The 23,194-nt window shown below is 38.3% G+C and overlaps 1 protein-coding gene across 9 annotated transcripts in view; it reads right to left on the bottom strand.

Annotated features, from left to right (window-relative positions):
- MRTFA (myocardin related transcription factor A) overlaps window positions 1-23,194 on the bottom strand; it is a 158,581-nt gene that overhangs the window by 69,648 nt on the left and 65,739 nt on the right. The window contains exon 1 of one of the 9 annotated variants that reach the window (XM_036459351.2): window positions 22,323-22,621. The exons of 4 other annotated variants lie outside the window; for them this stretch is intronic. In XM_036459351.2, the coding sequence (XP_036315244.1) occupies window positions 22,323-22,368 (46 nt within the window). In that variant the 5' untranslated portion in view covers window positions 22,369-22,621. Of the gene's footprint in view, window positions 1-22,322; window positions 22,622-23,194 lie in introns of those variants that run through there. 4 more of the 9 variants (XM_036459355.2, XM_036459348.2, XM_036459347.2 and 1 more) reach the window with 4 other exon arrangements.

The raw sequence follows: 23,194 nt of genomic DNA, 5'->3' as shown, positions 1-23,194 counted from the left end.
ATTTGCTCTTTTCTCAGTGACCCAGCTATCACCAGCCAAATAAGCTCTGCACATTATGAACTGGCAATAAGACTAGAAGTGCACAGTTCCAAGGAAAAAACTATTTAGATTATATCAAACTACATTTCTGCTGGCTCTTTCACATGACTTCATTGTTTTTTATTCTCAACTTTCAAAGTCAAAAGCTGCTAGAACTCTTCTAGGACAAGGCCATCTCCCTCTACTTATCTTCTCTAAAGCAAGAGTAGTCACGTTAATTCTTCAGCAAATCCAGGCATTTTCCTCTAGAAATCAGGTTGCCAGCAGCCATTCACTCACTAGGGTTACATCTCTTGCTTCATATACATCAATCCTCTAGTTTTACATGGATACACACAAGCCTCAATCGCAGGTTGAGGCCCTCCCCTACAGGGTTGATCACCTCCAACTGCCCTCTCTTGCAGGCCTGGTCCCTCTCAACTGCCCTCCCCTGCAGGGTTGATCGCCTCCAACTGCCCTCCCTTGCAGGCCTGATGCCTCCCAACTGTCCTCCCCTACTGGCCATCTTGTGTCCACATAGAAACAGGATCTTTGACCACATGGGGGCAGCCAGCTTGTGTGTGGGAGTGATGGTCAATCTGCATACTCCTCTTTTATTAGATAGGATAGAGCTGGGAGCCAGCTGGTTTGCCCTGAAGGGTGTCCTGGATCAGGGTGAGGGTTTCCTTGGGGTGTGGGGTGGCCTGGGCGAGGGGCCTGTGGTGGTTTGCAGGCCAGCCACGCCCCCAGTGACCCAAGTGGAGCCCTGGTATCTGGAATTTATTTACCTTCTACAATTGAAATTCTGTAGCCTGGAGTGGAGCCAAGCCTCCTGCTCCCTCTGTGGCTGCTGCTATTTCTGTTTGGATTTGTTTGCCTTCTATAATTGAAACTTTGTAGCCTTGAGTGGAGGCTTCGCCCGGGCAAACGGAAAGCTTGGCTTCCTCCATTGCCTGGGAAACCCAAGCCTCCCTCCTGCTCTCTGTGGCTGTAGCCATCTTGGTTGGGTTTATTTGCATACTTGCTCTGATTGGCTGGTGGGCGTGGCTAGTGGGTGTAGCAGGGTGATGGTTAATTTGCATATTACTCCCTTTTTTTAAGGTAGGCTTTCACTACAACAAATTAAAATTTTTAAATTATCCATAAATCTTATCTAAGCTCTTTCAACTAATTCAATTAATATACAGTCAGGTGCTTTGAAGTCAAAGTTGTGACCCCTAGTTCCAGCTATTATCAGCTAGGTTCCAGGTTCTCTCGAAGTAAAATTTTACTTAATTTGAAGGACTTCTGTTGAAGTTAAATAAGATACTTAAAGTGCCTTCTACAAGGGAGGCCGACAATAAATACATGGCAGCTATTATTGCTGTTAAAATTACGATTAAGTATAAGCTAAAAATTATTCATAATATAAATTAAATTACATTAAAGTACATTATGAAATCAATATTCTGGTAAAATATGGAACATAAAACACAGTCCCTTCTTGAACATGATTTGCTTACTACTATGATAAACTTCCCCAGAAAAATGATCTCAGTATAAAGATAAACTTGTCAAGGATCTAGGGGAAAAGGTTTTGCATAAAGACTATGCACTAAAACTCAATTTTATGCAACATTTTTATATATAATAGGTGCCTTAGAATCCAAATGCCCAGCTTTTTACTATTAATTAAATCTTGTACTCGTCCCCCGATTCCTTATAATCCCTATCTCTGTCATTTTAAGATGTGACTGCAAATTGGGTTGAGATTAAATTAACAATGAGCTATCACCTTGTTCCTATTAGACCAGTTAAAATTTTAAAAGAGTTACCCTGGGGCTCAACTGGTTGGAGTGTTGTCTTCTTTCTCTCTCTCTCTCTCTCTCTCTCTCTCTCTCTCTCTCTCTCTCTCTCTCTCTTCCCTTCTCTAAAATTAATAATTTAAAAAAAAATGAAAGTGGCAGACCAGTTGTTTGCCTACACCACCATCTTGGTTTCTCCCCTCTGCCACCTTTCTTAGCCTCTATCAATTAATCTTCTACATTGAAACCAGAATAATCTCTAAAATACAAATATAATGTCATGCCTCTACTCAAAACCTTTCCCCATTACTCTCAGGATAAAGACCAAACTCCTAAGGTTTTTCTGGGCCTCCACGAATCGCTAAGTTACTTTTACCATTCATCTTTCACATTTAATAGCTGTAGTCATAGCAGTATCAGTAAAGCTAACAGGTACTGAGCACTTGCTGTGTGCCAGGCACTAATCTAAGGGCACTATATGTCCTAAATAATTTAGTCCTAATTTGTAAAGTAGGAATTACTGTTATATCTATTTTCAGATAGGGAAACTGAGGCACAAAGAAATAACTGTCCAAAGGCAACTAGTAAGAGGTAAGGCCAAGATGTAAACCCAGACAGTGAGGCTCCAGAGCTCTCACTCATATGCAGATATTCTATGCTGTCTCTCTACATCAACTGTAACAAAAGTCCATCACTTCCTCAAACGTGCTATTTCATTCACACACCCAGGTCTTCACCTTGTTCTCAATGGTGAAACATGCTTCAGATCATAGCTTACACATTCCTTCTTCTGCAAGGCCTTCCTGCCATGTTCCCTAGAATTGTTTGGATCCCCCTGCTCTCTTCTCCCATGGCACCCTAAATTTCCCATTATAACCCCCATTCTATTTTATTATAAGTACTTGTCTTCCTTCACCAATAAATTTCAGGATGCACGACGACAGGAACTCTGTCTATGTTGTTCACCACGGTACCCCCAGCACCTGCCATAGGCCTGGGATATATGCGGGACTGAGTGAATAATTTCTTATGGTACTAGCACCATGAGGCCTTTCCTAACCCCGTCCTAAAAGTAATTCATTGTTTCTCTAGGAACCCTGCTCATATGGCACATATTTTATGCTTTATATTTTATTACGTTTCTATTAAAACAATGTACGGTATATACATGTATTCTTTTCCTGTATGCTTGTAAAAATCAGGTACAATATATATCTATGAAATTTTTGGAGTGACTTTCACAAACTTAGCACTTAATAATTATTGTGTATAAGGGATCACTCTATTATTTCTTATAGATGCCTGTAAATCAATTTAACAGTAATAATTGAAAGAAGTGGACTGATAATTACTGAAGAGTTTTAAATGACTCCCCACTCCTGATAAAGGCCAAGCTCTTCAATTTAACACTCAGGGTCCTCAATAATCCAGCTCCTTATTACCTATGCAACTCAATCTTCTTTTCCAATGATCCCATATCTATAATTCTAATCAAGGAGAAAACCTTATTTTTCCTCGCATACCCTGCCTAGTCTTCTTTCCAGATCTTGCCTTAAGGATCCTCTTCCTATCTGAACACCTTTGATTCACCCTTATCTTCTCTGACTCTTCCCGCCTGTCCAAATCGCACTTTCTCTCAAAGGTCCAGCTCTAATCTTACCTCCTCTATGAAGTTTTCCTGACCTTATTCCTCTCTCTTTCCAAGAAATTTATAATACTCTGTAACCCCTGTATCTCCAAAAATAATATGTTTTCTGAATCTCAGGATCATTCTTTCTACTTCTCAGAAATCCCTCAGAGTATCTACCAGAGTGTTAAATATATAATCAATAATAAATACTTCCTAGTTAAAAGAGAAATCTCACAGTATAGATCTTTATCAACCCTCAACCACCCATGCTAACAGAAGCCATTGCACAGAATGACAACCTACTGGATGAGTGCAACTGTCTCTTAGAGTGGACAGGAATGCCTGTATTTGTAAGAAGTACCATGTACTGTTTCCAATTTTCCAGAAAGTTACAAAGCTGCCACAAATGGTCTAACTACACAATTCTTCCAGTGTCAGGGCCCAGAGCCTGCTCAGCTTATCATTCCATAAAGGCAAACAACTGTATAACTTTTCCTCATCTGTGACACAAAGATAAAAATAAGCAGAGGTAGTCATATTCTAAACATCTGCTGGTTCACACCTTCTCCTAATAGGGAGATCATCTATTCTAACTTAGTGTTTGTATCAATCAAGTGCTTTTGTAAACAGAATACAGTGAAATAAAAATAAGAATTTGAAAGAGAGATTTGCCAAAGAAAATCCCTGTGATGATCTACTCTTAGTATAATCCAGAACTGATAAAAAGCCAAGTTTTTCCCATAATCCCTAGAGATTTGTCTCGGCCTACAGCTATTTTCCCCTGAGAGTTTCTTAACTCCTAAAACTCACTCTTGTTAGCTTCTCTTCCTCACCCAAATGGTCAAAGTTTTCTTATAACAACTTACCACACAACTGAAAAGCTAAGTTCCTCAGTCTGAATTTTTGTTTATACCTGACAGAAGCTACAGCTTTCTACCAGAAGCATTTCAAAATGCTGAAGCTTATTTCAGAAAACTTTTCAGTAACCTAATGGCAACTGCTTTGCTACCAAAAAATTGCTCAACATCTTCCTGTTTTGGCAAGCCCAGCTGAAATCCCCCTCCCCATAAAGGGGAATTTGAGTAAAAACACTGCCAGCTTAAAGTTCCCTTAGGCAAATTTCCAGCCTCTGTGCAAGGCCATGAGGTTAAACATTTCTCAATGACGCAGACTCCCTCAGAGGGAGGAACAAGGAAAAAATAAAAATCAAGACTTATTCTTCCCAGTGCAGTAAATCAAGAGACAGTAGCCAACTTCTAAAATCTAAAATGTGAGTGAAGCTAAACTATATACTGTTTGCTTTGCTAAGGCCCCAGTAGGAGCATAGAACCAGGATGAGAGCTGTGGAATGAGAGAAAAAGTTACTACAGAACTAGCAGTCCAGCCAAATTAACAGATAAATTTCCAGGTTCTCTGGAGAATCTCTAGAATATGCATACACGTATCCAGCCACTGTATAATTTATAGTTAAAGCATAGAGACTGAATCGGTGGGTGTGGAAGAAAATGGAGTCACACATGAAGCAAATCATTACTTAGGATTAAAATGTGCATTAGGTGGAAGACTGGAAAAACTAAAGGAAAGAATGCTTAATCGACTTGTTGGGGAAAAAGAAGAAGGCTAATCACAGGGAAGGTAAACTCATCTGAGGAGCTGATAGAGGTCTTGAACCTTTGGCTCCCAACATTTAGAAAAAAATGAATGAAATAAAATCAGAACTGTTCCCCTGCAACTGATTTATAGAGTTTGAAAGGGCCTATTGCTTATAAGAAAATTCCTATGTTAAAAATACTGTTACATTTGTACAAGACTTTAAATAAAAAGTATTATATACTTGCTATGTACTGGGATCTGGGGAAAAGAAATAAGACACCTCCCCTGCATTGATGAGACCTGCTGGGAACCATAATGTAATTAAACAATTGTTCTGGTGGTTTGCACCAAGTATAGGGAGAGCACAGAAGGAATACCTACTAAGTATGTCTGGAATCAAATACAGCATGCATTATGGAAGAGGCAGCCCTTGCTGGGACAGTCTGGCAGGCAGAGAGAATAGGTAAAAGCAGAGGGAAGATTATATGAAAAGAAACAGAAAATTTAAAAAAGCACAGGATGTTTTATAAAAGCAGGTCAGCATTACCGGAGACTGAAGTTGGAAGTGATAAGAAATAACTGAATAACCGGAAGCCAAACAGACAAATATAATAGTTTAAATTTTACCCCACAAGAAGTTGAATAATTCTGAAAAGAAAATTATTAGAACTGACTGTAGGAAAAAGAATGTTAGCAGCTGTATAAATGACAGATTAGAAGAGTCAGGTTATAGGCGGGAGACCAAGAGGAAGGCTACTGAAACCACAGTGAGAAATATCACCATCTGATCTAGGGCAATGAGACAAAATAGAAGTCTAAATTGAGGTACAATCTACAGAACTCAGATACTAAATAGATGTGAAGAATACAGGAAAAGAAGAATTAAGAATGACTCTTAATTTTCTGGTTAGGCTACTGGTACTGAGTTAGGGAATGCAGGGGTAGTCCTGGAATGATGACATCAATTTTAACTATGTAAAAGGCTGAAGTGTTTATGAGTCATTTAGATGTCTACGTGGGAAGAATTCACTGATTAAATGAATCCAGATCTCAGGATAAAGATATACATGCCCTAGAGATACAGATACAGACATCCTGATAGGTGATAGCTGAAGCCACAAGTTGGGAAGAGATTGCTAGAGAGAATGTATAGGCTGAGAAGAAAAAAAGAGTCAAGGACTAACCCTGGGAAATACTTAGAGAAGTAGGATGAGTAGACTGAGAGATAGAAGGCAAACTGGAGGGAGAATGGTGTCTATAGTTTAGTTGCGCAGGATGTGAATGCCTTTCCCATTTGGGGGAAATCCCATGAGAGGGGGAAGTCGGGCCCCTCTTATTACTACGGAAGCTGAAGAGGAACAGATAGTCCCTCTCTCAGCATCCCGGCATCTAGCTCACAAACACAGTGCAAGTCTAGCCAACAAGGTCCTCCCATTTAGAAATTTAGAAATTGGGGGGATGACACAAAGGTGGGAAATATAATCAGAAATTATTCATGGCACTGCCACAAATATCTACTGGTGGCAATGTCAACAGCAACAAGAGTTCGTTGGAGAACAGGCCAGCAGCAATGGCAAAGAAGATCCAGTGAGCAGTGCCAGTGAGAGTCCTCAGCAGACCGGTTCTGTGACATGGTCATCACTGTTTTAAATGTGCTTGTTTCTGTACATTTTATTTTTAAATTTTTTATTTAGTGATTTTAGAGAAAGAAAGGGAGAGAGAGAGGAACATTGACTTGTTGTTCCACTTATTTATGCATTCATTGGTTGGTTCTTGTATGATCCCTGACCAGAGTTTGAACCCTCAACCTCTGACGACACTAAACCAACTGAACTACCTGGCCAGGGCCTCTGCTCACTTTTTGACCTTTATTATCCAGCCCTTTTATTAGGCTGTGCACTATCCAACTTTTCAAAAAAATTATTTTATGCTTAGGTTAATCAAGATTATACAAAGAACCCCAACTAATATAGAATGAGGAGAGAGCATCAAATAGGGTCAAATGGTAAAGAAAAATCAAGTAAGAGGCCTAAAATGGGCTCACTGAATAGCATGGCTAGGACAGTGGTCGGCAAATTTATTAGTCAACAGAAGCCAAATATCAACAGTACAATGATTGAAATTTCTTTTGAGAGCCAAATTTTTTAAACTTAAACTTCTTCTAATGCCACTTCTTCAAAATAGTCTTGCCCAGGCCATAGTATTTTGTGGAAGAGCCACACTCAAGGGGCCAAAAAGCCGCATGTGGCTCACGAGCCGCAGTTTGCCGACCACTGGGCTAGGAGATCAGTGGTAATCTTGGTAAAATTGTCCACATGTTATCTCATTCAATCCTTACAACACTTTGAGGAAGACAAAACATCTTAATTTTTAAAAGAATTATTTAATAAAAAATTTGAGGCTAAAGATTAAGAGAAATCAAGAAAGTATTTTATAGATGCTCATTAAAGGAGATGTTAAATGTCCATACTAATTCTTATACCAAATGTCAACGAACACAGATGATGACCCCACTGGGTCACAATATAGGACTTTCAGCTTCTCAATAGGTAATATAAAGAGGATCCTAAGAAAAGCGCTAGGATCCTTGTAGACAACCATCCAGAAACATACCTCAAAGTGCAAGAGGTTCCTTGCCACTCATCTTTCTCATAGCTCATTTATTGGCCACTACATAAAGAATATATCATCAACTATAGGATTCAAGTGGAATAATAAGGAATCTTCTATCCCTGGCCATGAGAACCACTGTGGGAATGAGAGGTTGAGAACTATCAAAAGAAGATGATTATTTCTCAACTTCATTCCTTTGGGATATGTCACAGCCAGGAAGAGAGAAATTGGAAAAAGCAGCTTTCACAAGCTGCCAAATCCATGTCCTAGTCCCAGGGGATAATTAGCCAATGAGGTTTTGTGGAACTGATGTAATGCTGGCAGAGGGTAAGTTTATGGTTGAACATGTAGCCTCTTGATATTTAGCTAGAGGCTAAAAAGGATGACATCCTGAAAAGCTAAGAAAATCATACCCATAATACCACCACTTAGCAATTTGAATCTTAAAATGTAATTTGTAAACTTCAACCAATTCATCTTTATTATGAATAGTTTATGAGAGCATTTGTTAAACTACAAATTTTCTAAATCTTGTATTATGTAACTCTTTTGTCAGGAAAAGAAATTTCTAAGCACCTCCAAAGAACAAAGACAGTTCAGAAAGCTCAAAGTAACAAAAGAAATTAGGAGGGAAGTTTTCCAAGGAATAAAGTCTGTTTGTGGTACTTTAATCCAGCATGCCAAATTTAAAGCTGTCTGACGTCCTTATGAAAAGAATTTTTGAAACTGAGTACACTAAGCCAAGAGCTTTCAGAAGCACCACATATCTCATAAAAATTGTCCATCTTCACCTTAAAAGTGCTCTGAGGCACAGGAAGTAAGAAATCAGCCGGCAGGGAGCAGAAGTACTCAGACACTAATACTCTTGATTTGAGCTTATGTGATTAAGTTTCAAAATGAATACTTGCCATTTTAACAAAAATGATTAAGTCACTTGAGTTAAATATGCCATGATGATATCCCAAATCCTGAGTCAAAACTAAGTATATTAAAAAGAAAAAAAATAATTTTAAATCAATTACCAGAACAGAGGGCTCTCAAATGAGGGCGCCCTACATGAAATAAGACACAATTTCTGGTTCAACCCTGAGCAGAACAGTATCTAGCGACAGGAATACGAACACTGCAGGTTTATGTATCTTGACCATTTCATGAACATTAAGGACCACCTTTTCCAAAATGAATAAAGGACAGAGATAGATGGCACACAAAAACATGACTGCTACATCTCTGTAAAGGAACTAGAGTCATCCTTAGCAAGACGGTTTGTACTTGCTTTGTGAGAAATAGTTTGATTGGGGGACCTGAATACCAAATACTCCAGGAGTGGCTTTCTTCTTCCCAGTCTTTCCAATATTTCATGCTCACTTCATTCATTCATTAACATACATTTAGTTAGCATCTACTAGGTATCAAACTAGATAAGTCCTGGATATAAAATGGTAAAACAAAATGAACAGTAATAGATATAATACCTGCATTCATAGAGTTTATTATCCATTATTATCCATTAAAAAAATAAAAAAACACCCATAAATAAAGTATAATCTCAAAGTATAAGTGTGTGAAGAAAAGAGAAAAAGAATGAAAACCACTGGAGAGGAGGAGCATTCTCTGAGATCTGAAGGGTAAATAGGAATAAATAAAACAGGTAAGAAATAGAAGGGAAGAAAAAATGGTATAGAGTTAGAAATCTTACTGCCGTGTAACTCAAAACGGCATCCTTTCTGATCAGTGTGAACAGGTACAAGAGTCACTGTTAAAACCAGGAAAGCTCTAGGTAGAGGATAGAGCCTGTAGGAAAGCTTTCTAAATAAGTTAAATGCAGGGGGCGAGGGGGGGGGGGGGGGAATAAGGCCATCTCTATCCAGAGAGGAGGTCTAGAACAACAGAATTTAATACAGGTATTCAAAAAGAGCAAAAGGTTAGAGGTATTTTTTGTTCTTAACTATTATGTCATAGTGTTCTAGGGGGAAAATAAGGCTGGGAAGGAAGGGGAGCAAAAAAGACAGGTAGGTCTATGTCTTGAAAGAAGGGGACAAAGGAACTTAGACAAACTGGGTAGCCTGTCAAAGGCTATTATATAATTAATTGGGGATAAAAGGATTTCGAGTTCACATGAAAAGCAATATAATGTAGAGGTAAAGAACATGGAATCTTAGCTCTATCACTTACCAGGTGTGTAGCATTTCACATATTCCTTATCTACTTTGCACCATCAATTTCATGATCTGATAAAGGGAATAATAAGCCCTGGCTGGTAGCTCAGTGGTTAGAGTATCGGCCTGTACACCAAAGGGTTACCGTTTCAATTTCTAGTCAAGGGCAAGTACCTGGGTATCAGGTTTGATCCATATTAGCCTTTTATTGTATAGGATATATTTATATTTTCTATAATTCTTACAAAACCCACTTGAAATTCCATAATGGAGGAATGTGTCTGTTGTGTTTGGCGTTTACATTTTTTTGCACTTTCCTATTTGGTTTCTACTAGTTTTTAATGGTTTGTTTTTAAAATATAAGGCTGCCTCAGCTATGCTTAAGGAAAATAATAAATTATTTGTCCACCTATGGAGATTTTAAGTGGGAAATACTCAAACCCCTGGTTTGGGGCATGATCAGGCTCCCAAAATGAGTGAGAGCAGGGGAAGAAAACTTCAGGGAGAAAGTTCAGGAGCCACCTACAGGGTTAGTATTTCTAGCTTGGCAATCATCTTCCAGAACTGTTCTCAAACCTGCGAGGGTTTTGTGTGATTACAGCACATTTCCTGGCAAGGTATCAGGGTTGGGAGACAGAGGTGATGTAGGTGGAAAAGAAGTTCACACACTTGGTATTTTCTTAGTTTTGTTTGTTAGCATTACCTCGCTGTGCTACCTCCTTTTCATCGTTTGCTTACTCCCTTGAAGAGTCACTTTAACTCCAACCTCCTAAAGCCCAAATTAGCTCCAGGCACCCCACAGTGGAGGTGAAAGGCAACCAACCTGACTTTTAATACCCAATGAAACATTATTCTGTTGTACATAAAAGGGAAAAAAGCAAAAGCTAATAGAATGTTCCACAAGTTTAAAAATATTTAGAACAATTACACCCACTCACAGATTTTTAAAAAGCACAGCAACAGAATTATGCTAGTTCAAAAGTGTAAGAGCACAGTCTGATTAAAACTGATTAATTTAATTTCACTTTGTAAAGTGACTAGATGGAAAAAGATATAAATTAGCAATATAAGTCAGAATCCCTAAGTTAATATTTATAATAGCTGTTAGCCTATATTAATAAAAGACAGTTTTAACCTAAAGATCACTTTAAGCTTACAAGAATTAGAAATAATTTTTAGAAAATTTAAAATCAATTATATTGAAGTTTAATTTTGATATAATAAACCTTGCCCATTTAAAGCATACAGTTCAATGTGTTATGACAAATATATACACCTACCATAACCACTATGACAATTAAGATATACACTGAGTGGCCAGATTATTATGATCTCTGAATGCAAAATTAACATGCAGTTTTAAGAAATAATACAGTGAGATCACATCTCATATTAATATCCTATATAATAAAAAGCTAATATGCAAATTGTCCCCTCAACCAGGAATTTGACCAGCAGGCAGACCAGCCAACTGTCCATGTCCCCTCCCCCTGGCCAGGCTGGCCGGACCCCACCCATGCACGAATTCACGCACCAGGCCTCTAACACACACACACACACACACACACACACACACACACACACACAGTGGCCAGATTATTATGCATTCAGAGATCATAATAATCTGGCCACTCAATGTACATTTTCATCCCCTAAAGTTCTCTATGCCCCTTTGTAGTTATCTTCACTTTCTACTTCTGGTCCAGATAACAATTATCTGCTTTCTGTCTATCACTCTAGGAACCCACATTTTTTCTCATACAATTTTTTTATTGAGATATTCACATATCATTTAATTCAGTCATTCAAAATATATAATTCAGTAGTTGTAAGTATATCCCCAAAGTTGTGCAACTACCGCCATCCTCTTATTCCAGATTATTTTCATTACCTCCTAATGAAACTCACATCCATTGGCAGTCACTCCCCATCCCATCCTGTCCAGGGCCCTGCACCACTAATCTACTTTGTCTCTATGAATTTGCCTATTCTGGAGATTTCATATAAACTGAATTGTACAATATGTGCTTACCTTTATTCGCATAGCATGTTTTCCAGGTCCACTCATTTTACAGAATATTTAAGTACGTGATTCCTTTTTATGGTGGAATACTCTTCCATTGTAAGGAAATACCACATTTTGTTTATCCATTCATCAGCTGATAGACATTTGGGTTGTTCCCACTTTTGGCCAATGCTGCTATACATATTCATGTACAAGATTTTGTGTAGGCAAATGCTTTCAATTTTCTTATCTATATCTTGGAATAAAATTGCTGGGTTGTACGGTAACTCTGTTTAGATTTTTAAAAAGCTGCCAAACTTTTCATTTTTAAATTAAGCTTATTATTTTTGAGATACTTATGGATTAACATGCAGTTTTAAGAAATAATACAGTGAGATCCCATCTCATGTATTCTTTATCCAGTTCCCCCACAATTATAACATCTTGCAAAACTGTGGTGCAACATTACAACCAGGACAGTATGGATATTGACAGAATCAAATTACAGAACATTTCCAACACTACCAGGATCCCTCATGCTGATCTTTTATAGCCATATTTTCTCTAGCTCCTGACAATCATCAATCTTTTTCATATCTATAAGTTTGTCATTTTAATAATGTTATGATGTTACTAGAGGCCCGGTGCATGAAATTCATGCATGGAGGGGGGTTCCTCAGCTGGCCTGCACCCTCTCCAATCTGGGACCCCTCGGGGGATGTACCACAGGGATTGGGCCTAAACCGGCAGTCAGACATCCCTCTCGCCCTCTGGGATGACTGGCTCCTAACCACTTGCCTGCCTGCCTGCCTGCTCACTCCTAACTCCTCTGCCTGCTGGCCTGATAGCCCATATACCTTGCACCCCTGCCAGCATGATCACCCCTATGTTGCCTCCCTGATGGCCTGATTGCCTCTATCTTGCCCCTCCCCCACCAGCCTGATCACCCCTAACCTCTCTGCCTGCCTGCCTGATTATCCCTAACTGCCCTCCCTTGCTGGCCTGATCTCACCTCAACTGCCCTCCCCTACAGGCCTGATTACTCCTAACTGCCTCTGCTTCAGCCCCTACCACAGCTTTGTCCAGAAGGAAGTTGGACATCTGGAAGATGGCCAGTTGACCTGATCTAATTAGCATATTACCCTTTTATTAATATAGATATGAATGAATCATATATTATGTAACCTTTTGGGACTAGCTTTTTCATTCAGCATAATTCTCTGGAGACTTGCCCAGGTATTTTATGTATCAACTAGAGGCCCAGCACACGAAATTGATCACAAGCTAGGCCTAGGGACTCATTTTTTATGCATGTATATGTCCAATTTTCCCAACACTATTTATTGAATATGTTTAACTTTTTAAGAAATAACAAATTGTTTTTCAAAATGATTACACTGTTTCACATTAACCAGCCGTGTAGGAATTCCCATTGTTCCATATTCTTACCAACACTAGGGATTGTCTATTTTGTCATACTGTCAGTCTTTTTAATTTTAATTATTCTAGTGGATATGTTGTAGTATCTCATGGTTGTAATTTAAATTTCCCTAATGTCCAATGATTTTGGAGCATCTTTTCATGTGCTTATTGGCCATTGCATATTTTTTTTGAAGTGTCTGACCAAGTCTTTTCCTATATTTTAGTTTTAAGAGTTTTTTATGTATTATAGATACAACCCTTTGTCAGATACATGTGAATATTTTTTCCACACTCTATGGCTTGTCTTTTTATTTTCAGCAATATACAAAGAGGAAGTAATGTATTTAAACTTCATAAAGTCCAATTTAAAAAATTTTCTTTTATAGTTCATTCTCTTTGTGTCCTTTAGATTTTGCATTTAGGTTTGTGAACCATTTCAAGGTAATTTTTATGAATGGTATGAAATAAGAATCAATGGATTTTTGTTTTGATTCACTGTTTTTGGTGTTTGGGGGGACATAGGCAGCTAGTTCTTTCAGCATTCTTTGTTGAAAAGGTTCCCTTCCCTGAAATACCAATTTTTATTTAAACAAAGGAAAGAAAAAGGAAATAACACTATTTCTAAATACTCAAAACCACTGCTATTCCCACCTTAGATAGCATAGGCCTGAACAGCAAGGTCTGTACCTTCCCTCCTTAGACTGCACAGGCCTGAACAGCAAGCTCCAATGGTTCAGAGAAGAAGCAGCCTAACTTTTAGACAATAGTAAATGTATTTTTTTTTCCTTTTTTCTGAAGCTATTACCTATTCTTTTTTCCAAAAGCCAAGAAAACTTACCCTAAAAGATGTCAAATTGTGAACATTTATCACATGGTGAATACTGTACTTAGAGCAAGTTTCCTTTTTTTGTTTCCTATTTTATCCAATGTTTCCATAGTAATCTTTCCAACCATTGTAGTTCTATCTTCTGATTTTTATCATTTTGAATAGTGCTTACTACTCAAGAAATACATCAATACATCATCAACTGCACCTGTTCACCTCAACAATAAAAAAAGGTGAATAAAATATCAGTTGGAACAATACTCCTCAACTTTAATATGCACCTGAGGATCTTGTTAAAGAGAAGATTCTGATTGCATGCCTAAGGTGGAGCCTGAGACAGTGCTCCCAAGTGAGCTGTTAGTCCTTGAAACACACTATGAGTAAGTAGGAAGGTGTTAAAATACTGAGTTCATAGTATCTATTTGGAGAGACTAATTAATATTAATACCACAAGTTTTCAATACTCTATACAGCCAAATATTTTATAAATTAGTTTTATGGCACTGATTTGAGGAATATAACCCCACTTAGTCTCAAGAGAACATACGAAATATAACAACTCAAAGTCAAGGTCAAGTTAGCTTTTTTGTTGCTAATATTTTTTGCATTGATTTTTAGAGTTAGTAGAGGGAAGGAAGGAAGAAAGAAAGGAAGAGGAGGTTGAGGGGAGAAAAAGAGAGAGAAATAGCAATGTGAGAGAGAGACATCAATTGGTAGCCTCCCACAGAGGCCCTGACGAGGGCGGGAGAATGAAAGGAACCTGCAATACAGGTATGTGCCCTTGACCAGGAATCAAACCAATGACCCTTTGGTGCTCGGGCTGACGTTCTACCACTGAGCTATACCAGCCAGGGCTAATTAACATTTTAATGCTTGAACTAAGTGCTCTAAGTCCTACTTATAAAACAAAGATGAGGCAATACGAATTATGGCTTTCTGATAAAGAGTAGATGGGTTATTATGAGGATTTTCAACCTACCATCAGGTCAAAGAACAAAATATATTACAGAAATTTACTTTCAAATAATTTTTAAAAATTTATACTAATGCCACTCTTTATGCCTAAGAGATCTCAAATTATTCTAACCCATCAAAAATAAAAAAAATAATTTAGTGTTTTTACTTTATAAAAACATCTGAAAGGTTCAGCAGATTGAGAGTAACTTAGTGTGCATAGGAAGGATCTACAGCTCTGCCAAGAACATGGCCTAATACAAACATTGCAAAGATAAATTTCAATAAATCTTACAAAACAGAAACAAAAGGAAAAAATGAAAAAGGGGTTTATACAAACTAGACTGTTAGAAGGAACAGCTTAATGGGATGAAGTGCCTCTTTATCACACATTGTTTGGTCAGTGGAGTGCTTTGACTACAGAGGTCCCAAACTAACAGTTCTAGCTCCTAATCCAAGATACTATTTTCAGCCATTTTCTCTCCCTTTTATCCATACCTACAACACACACACACACACATACGCACATGCACATGCATGTACTCTCTCTCTTGCTCTCCTATTATAATACTAGAGGCCCGGTGCATGAAAACCCATGCACTGGAGGGGGGGTGGGGATACCTCAGCCTGGCGCGCCCCATTTCACAGTTCAGGAGCCCTCAGAGGCAGGAGGTGACCCAGTGATCAGGGGAAGGCAATGCCCCATCACACCTCTGCTCCTGCCACTGCCAGCAGCGCAAGCCTCAGCCAGCCCTGGTTACCTGAGCCTCGGGCAGCCCTGGGCGGCTGGGCAACCACCATCTGAGACTTGCCTGCGCCTCAGAATGGCCCTGGATGGCTGGGGGGCTGAGAGGACTAAGGGACTCTGAAGGCAGGCAGGGCTGAGAAAACTGGGCGCCACCATCTGTGGCTGTAGGCGCCACCATCTTTGAGGATATGGCAATCAATTAGCATATTCCCTCCTTAATGGCTGTGGGCACCACCATCTATGATGGCATGAGGGTCAATTAACATACTCCCTCTTTATTAGATAGGATTACTGTTTTACAGATGAAATAACAGATACAGAGAGGTTAAATAATTTACCCAATGTTACCAAGGTCCCACAGTTAATTAGTGGCAAAGCTAAGAAACCTGGACTCCAAAGTTCATGCTCTTAAACACTATCCCTACTCTTCTCAAACTTTTTAATGTCAGGAATCCTTTACCCTTTAATAGTTATTGAGAAAAAGCTAATGTATAACATACTTGTTTATGTGGGTTATACATATCAATGCTTTTCATGTAAGAAATAAAAAATAAAAATGAAAAACATTTAAAAGATTTACTCTTCTTTTAAAACTAGCAATAAACCCACTACATGTTAACAGATTTTTATGAAAAATACTATTATTTTCTAAAATGAAAAGACAACAGGGAAAAGAGTGCCACTCTTTTATCAATTTTGCTCATCTCATGTGTAATTTACTGAAAGACAGCTGTATTTTCATATGATACTGTACTCAATTTGTTAGGATACTGAATACCATGTACCTCTACAAAAATACATTGTACACTCATAAGAGAACAATTGGAAAAAAAGACAAATAAAATTTTAGTATAAATATATGAAGTTTTAATCTTGCACCCTCTGAAAAAGACACTCAGAGAGGACCCCAGACCACATTTTGAGAACTACTACATTAGTTAGTGCAATGCATGTGATACAAAATTAAAATGCGTGGTCTCAGGAACATACATGCCTAAAACATATTCCACATTTTTTAGTAAATCATTTATACAAGAATTACTATTAAGCGCATATTATGTGCCAGGTGCCCTTACAGGCATTGGAAACAGCAGAAAACTAGAGAGAAGCCCCTACTTTGATGTATTTATATTCTAGTCGGGAAAGAGCAATAATCAATAAACAAATAAATCACATATTCTGTCAGGTAACTAGCATGAAGAAAAATAAAAGGAGGATTTAAAAATATAGGGTGGGTCAGGGAAGGCCTAACTGAGAAAGTGGCATTTGAACAAAGATCTGAAGAAGGTGAGGGAGCAAGCCATGAGGCTACCAGCAAAAAGTGCTCCACGTAAAAGTCACAGCAAGTACACAGCCCTAAAACAGAAGCATACCCTAAAGGGCACAGGGGACAGCGAAGAGGCCGCTAGGCTAGGGTAGAATAAACAAGCAAGAGGAGATGCAGCAGTTATAGGAATGGGGCAGATCACGTTGAACCCTGTAGGACCAGAGCTTATTCTGTGAATGAAAACCACTGGCAGGTTCTGAGCGAGAAAGGATATGATCTGACTTTCATTTTAAATGAACATGTCAGTAGTGACTGCCATGAGATGAAGGATGCCCAAGACCCCTGACACCATGAGCTCAGCCAGATACTTCCCTTTAGTTTGTTGAGAGCAAGACAGAGAAAACTGATTTTTGTTGTTGATGTGTTTTGGTTTTTTTTTTAGTATTTTTCCCTTGTTATTATACAGAAAATCCTTTAAAAAAATAATGCATGTGGTAATCATAAAAATGAATCTAAAAAAAAAACAACAAAAAAAAACACACCCACAAAAGTAGGAGACTCATCTTTATTTACGTAATTTGGCACTGTTCTAATAAAGCTAAAACTGTGGTTCATGTTCTTGACAGCTTGCCTTATCCAAAAGGAAACAAGAGGGAGGAAAAAAAGATTGAGACAGACAGATGAATTCAGATTCCTTTGATCTGGATCCTAACTCTTAAGGGGATCCCAGATAAATCAATGAGTCAGAGAAAGGGGAGTAAGATGTAATCCAGAACACTGATGACAACAGCTGTCTGTCTGCCTACCTGTCTTCTGAGATCATCATCAAGGTATGAGATCATCACCCAGGCCAGAGAACACAGGGCAAGATGGAAGTCTACCATAGAACTATAGGGTAGGGCCTGTAGCATCTGACTCCAGTTCCTAGGGGCAGGAAGTGGACACCCAGGCACTGTTCTTTTGTGTGTGTGTGTGTGTGTGTTTTTTAACATGTTTTTATTTATTTTAGAGATGGAGGGAGGGAGAGGGGAGAGGGAGAAAGGAGAGGAGAGAAAAAGAAAGAGAGAGAGAGAGAGAGAGAGAGAGAGAGACAGACAGACACATCAATGATAACAGAGTCATTGATCAGCCACTTTCTGCACACACACAATGGGGATTGTGCCCCAACTGGTAATCGAACCATGACTTCCTAGTTCATGGGTCATTGTTCAACCAAAACAGGGGGATGGGTGATTAACTAAAGAACTTATGTGAATATATGTAAAACCCATGGACACAGACAATAGTGTGGTCAAGGCCTAGGGAGAGGGGTCAGGGTAGGGGGGGGGGGGTCAATAGGAAAAAAAGGGACATACGTAACTCTTTCAACAATAAAGATGAAAAAAAAATTTAAGCAAACAAAACTGTTTCTAAGGGATAAATCAGAGAGGGCATTTAGAGATTTCAGAGTATATTGTACACTTTCTTAGGTTGTCCATGGGTTCATGCACTGTGTATATTGTTGGACTCTATTCTTTCGCATTTACAGGGTATTCCATAATAATAATAAACCTAAAAAAATCAAACTCAGTTGATTTGTGGGGGGGAAAAATCTTTTCTATTCCAATCCCATGAGGTAGTCACTGCTACTACCGTGTTTCCCCAGAAATAAGACATCCTCCGAAAATAAGACCTAGCGCATGGAAAGATAAGACATCCCCTGAAAATAAGACCTAGCGCAACTTTGGGAGAAAAAATTAATGTAAGGCACTGTCTTATTTTCGGGGAAACAGGGTAGTTACTTCCAGAGATATTCTATACATAGATAATCATGGGGTTGGAGGGTAGGGTGTGGGTAGTGTGTGTGTCAGGGTGCAGTGCATGAGTGGGTTGATGTGTGCACATATGTGCACAAAAGAGAAAGAACAAACTGACTCCCTGACTGTGCCTCATCAAGATCAGGTGTATGTAAGGGACCAAAGCATACCTAGAGAACTGCTTCAATACTTTCCTCTACAAGGGAACTTTGACTCACTACCAGAGTTATCCTATATAATAAAAGGCTAATATGCAAGTTGACCAAATGGCAGAATGACCAGTCGCTATGACACACACTGATCACCAGGGGGCAGATGCTCAACACAGGCTGCATCCTGGTGGTCAGTGCACTCTCATAGGGAGAATGCCACTCAGCCAGAAGCCGGGCTCACAGCTGGTGAACACAGTGGTGGTGGCAGGAGCCTCTCCTGCCTACCAGGCAGTGCTGAGGACCCCTCAGGGGGTCCCAGACTGCGAGAGGGTGCAGGTCAGACTGAGGCACCCCCCTTTCATCCCCCCAGTACACAAATGTCATGTACCAGGACTCTAGAAAATTAATAAGACTGCACTGGTTGAATGCTGGGATAAGGCCTGCCTGGTCAAAGCCTTACATATTAGCTGAGAAGAACTGAACCCCAGAATTTCTCTGTTCTAAAATACATGAGACATAATACTGTGTCCCAATATTTCCTTAATGTTAGCTTCAGAAATCCCAAATATCCATCTAAGATCATCAGTTTTCTAATCACAAGGATTTAGATAGGCTTCCAGAATGGTAATAGATGCTTTAATCCTGTAACTGTGGCTTGATCAGAACACTTAGATTTAGCAGTGTGCCCTGCCTTCATAGGAAGACAGACAGGACACACTGCACATCCTGAGATGTAGAAGAATCTCAATTTTGAAATCCTGCTTTCAACAGCGCCTGCTTTGGACGAGGATTGGCTGAGATACAGGATGGTAGTTAGAAATGAATTTACTTCTTAATGCAAAAACAGATCCCAAAACACTTCAATAAATTCCTGATCTTAAAAGGCTTATGCCTATTAGGGGAAGTGTCCCAAACCATTTTCATTCATTTAAAAAAAATTTTTTTCTGAGGGTCTACATGTGCCAGTGTCAAGAGCCAGTATATAGATTAACATATTACCTTTGAGAAGTCAATAGTTTAACTAGGGAGGCAGGTAAAAAAAAATGATAATTAGCCTACATTGTAAAGGTGGTACTACGGAACTAATAGGAGGAAGGGCTGACTCTACTGAGAGAGGTTTCATAGAATGGCAGTATCTGAACTGGATCTCAAACAGTCAGAAAAAAACCACCACCAGTGAGCAAGATGAAAGTCTTTCTGTGCAAATATGCCTCACCAAAATCCCCAACCTCCAAATACTAAAAAATAACTGTCAGTAAGTACACAATGAACCCTGGAACTCTGCTATATAGTATTCAGTATCCTAAAGTTTAATGTAGGGTAAAAACTTTTGCATCTTGAATTTTGTCTTAAAGAGGTTTAACTACTTTAAAATCTTATTAAACAGTAGTTTCACCTAAAAAGTATATATTAATGGAGGTCCCAAATATTTTACTGCTAGAAAACCTATGGCTCACACAGTCTAAATGTTGACTTAAAAAAAAAAAAAAAAAAAAAAAAGTTGGCTTTTGGCTTATGAAGGCTTCATAACATGCTTTTTTCACTTTCCATCATAAATATAATTGTCAGATTACTATTATATTTCATAACTTCTTCTGAAGGGTAGAGCTTCAGAATAAAACAGTAACAATTTCACATTATCAAAATTTTTGAGCATTTAGGAATCACAATTATTATAGAAATAGGTTTCTTATTACTCCTTCTTATACCATTTCTCTTTTACAGACAGGCAAAAGAAAGAGGTCCACATACATGCTGTTCTCTGCAGATCTTTCATTTTACCTGTTTCCAACACCCTTGTCAATTTCATCTATACTTGTCTTACATACTATTATCCTTTGAAAGTTTTATGAAGTAGTTAATTGGTCCAACAGATGGGTGGCTAGCTCTGCCCAGCATATGTCATAGGAAAAACAGCTCTTAGGGAAGACAAGAAAACAAGTAAATCCCTTTCCCTTATCCAGCTGGGAAGAGTGAGACCCCTTAGGAGAAAGCAAACTATCTTTTAACCTTTATTTTAAAAAGTGACTACAGTGAGGTGATCTGTAAGCAAAAGATGATCAAAGAAGGGAGAGAGAGTTCAAATGCTAACATCTACTCCCGCAGATGAACCATGCACTTGCTCGCAGACAGCAGAGAACTAGAATACAGAGAGGAAAAAATAATTGAGTCAGTGTAACTGGGAGCTATTTCATCAAAGACAGATGGGAAACATTCAGATAAGCACATTATCTTGTTTAGAACATAGAGCTCAACAGATTTGGGGGAGGAAAAAGAAAGGCAACCTGGAACACATAGCATATTATAAACAGAAAAACTCAAATGTCTCATCACAGCCTTCTTTGTAACAGCAATGTCTTCTCTTTGCCCCTTACCTGTCCATAAGCTTAGCCTGATAGCATCTGATCCTATATTCAGATGGCTATCTGTGTCTTTCAACATACTACTATCTAATCACTCCCCAAGAAAAACAGTGAGACCAATTCTGCCAGAGACAGTATCTTCCAGAACCAAGGAGTCTCATTCTCCTTTGAGTGAAGGCCAGTGGATGGGAAGAGATCCTCAAATGCCACTTGTACAAATCTATCGAGCTATGCTGTAAAACAGGAAAACACTAGACTACATTTTAGCAGAAATCTAAAAATAACAAAAGAACATTCCCTATTTTTAGATGTCTAACTTATAAGTTTAAAAACACTAAAAGTAAAACAAACCATTAAAAATAACTGGAATTTAAAATGTTTTAAGATACTTTTTTGAGTTGGGGAGGCTGTTTTTAGAGAATTTCAAAAAAAATTTTGTTTTCTCTTTCCTTGCTCAAACTTTCCCATCTCTAAAACCTAAGAGTCCTAATCCTATGTGTTATCAAGAGCATTCCCAAAAACAAAAAACAAAAAATAGAATGAAGGTTATACCACAAGAGAGAAAGAACAGCTAGGAAAAAAATTTTAAATATGCTTTCACATAAAGACATAAAAATAGAGTATAGATTATTGCCTGAAGACAATAATATATAAAACAACAAAAACAAGTTAATTATCTTATATTAAAACCAGTGTCACAGATGATAAAATAATTGATTAAAGGAAAATAGTTCTTTTCCCCCCACTAAGTCTCCTCTCTAAACAGTTTTAAGGTCAGTAAACATCTAATTCAAAGCTATGTTTGAATAATCGAATCTGTAATTAGAAAAATAATTTTTTGCAATAAAAATCTGAAAACACATATAATTTACTGGAACATTAATCTTAATCCCTATCTTCCTCCCCATCTCCACCCAATCCTAGCACAAATATTCCCAACCTTTTTTAAGAAACCTATGGCAAATAGGATTTGCAGAAATATGGGAAATTACCGGACTGCACAGCCATCATTAACATCTCAGGTTCCAGTAGAGTCATGACAAATTCTTCTCAAAAACAACAGTCCACAAATATAATGAAAAAATTCAAAGTCACAGAAGAAAGATGTTGTTTTCAGAGGCTACCGAAGCTTTCATAAATTCAATCTCATGTCTGATGCTCAAAGCAGACTGTGAGAACTCCCCTTCTCAGAACAGTTACCAGTTTATCCACCCTTCAGGCAAGTTAAGATGACACAGAGTTGAATTACTGCCGACAGGAAACCAAGAAAGCTCTCAAGCTAAGACATATGAAGTGTGGTTAGAACAGTGAGTGAGCTCCTCCCCTTGCTATTTGTCTCTGGGGGAGGAGAGAGAAATACAGAAAGAGATCTTCAGAAAACCAATGAACTGCTTTTCCCCGCTCTCTTTTTAAAAAGGGAAGTTGAGATTTTATTCAAAATCTTAGTATAAGAGACTTTGCTTCAATGCAATTTAGAGCAACAGATTAAACAGAATCTCTCAGTCTTGTGAAACAGACAGCCCAATTACTGACCCACTGATAGGAGATGAGGGTGAGGATTAGGTATATAGAAACATATATATACACATACATATAAATATGCATGTATGGTGAATTCGTTTTTTGAAAAATGGTTCCAATGGCTTTTTCATCTGTGATATTTATAGATAGCAGGCTAAGGAACTTGAATATTTAACTTTAGAAGCTCAACTATTTCTCCACCCCCACTCCAATTAAAATATGTTTCAAAAAGTCATCTGAGGGGACATAAGCAGTACTTTCTACAATAAAATTTAAATTTCTTTAAGTCACCTGAATTCATTCCAAAGCTATAATCTTTCAGATCTGCCAATCCCCTAGAAGA

This window comes from Pipistrellus kuhlii, unplaced genomic scaffold (assembly GCF_014108245.1).
Source record: "Pipistrellus kuhlii isolate mPipKuh1 unplaced genomic scaffold, mPipKuh1.p scaffold_m20_p_3, whole genome shotgun sequence".
NCBI lineage: Eukaryota > Metazoa > Chordata > Mammalia > Chiroptera > Vespertilionidae > Pipistrellus > Pipistrellus kuhlii.
Note: the sequence above shows the minus strand (reverse complement) of the source record. Positions and strands in the feature narration are given on the sequence as shown.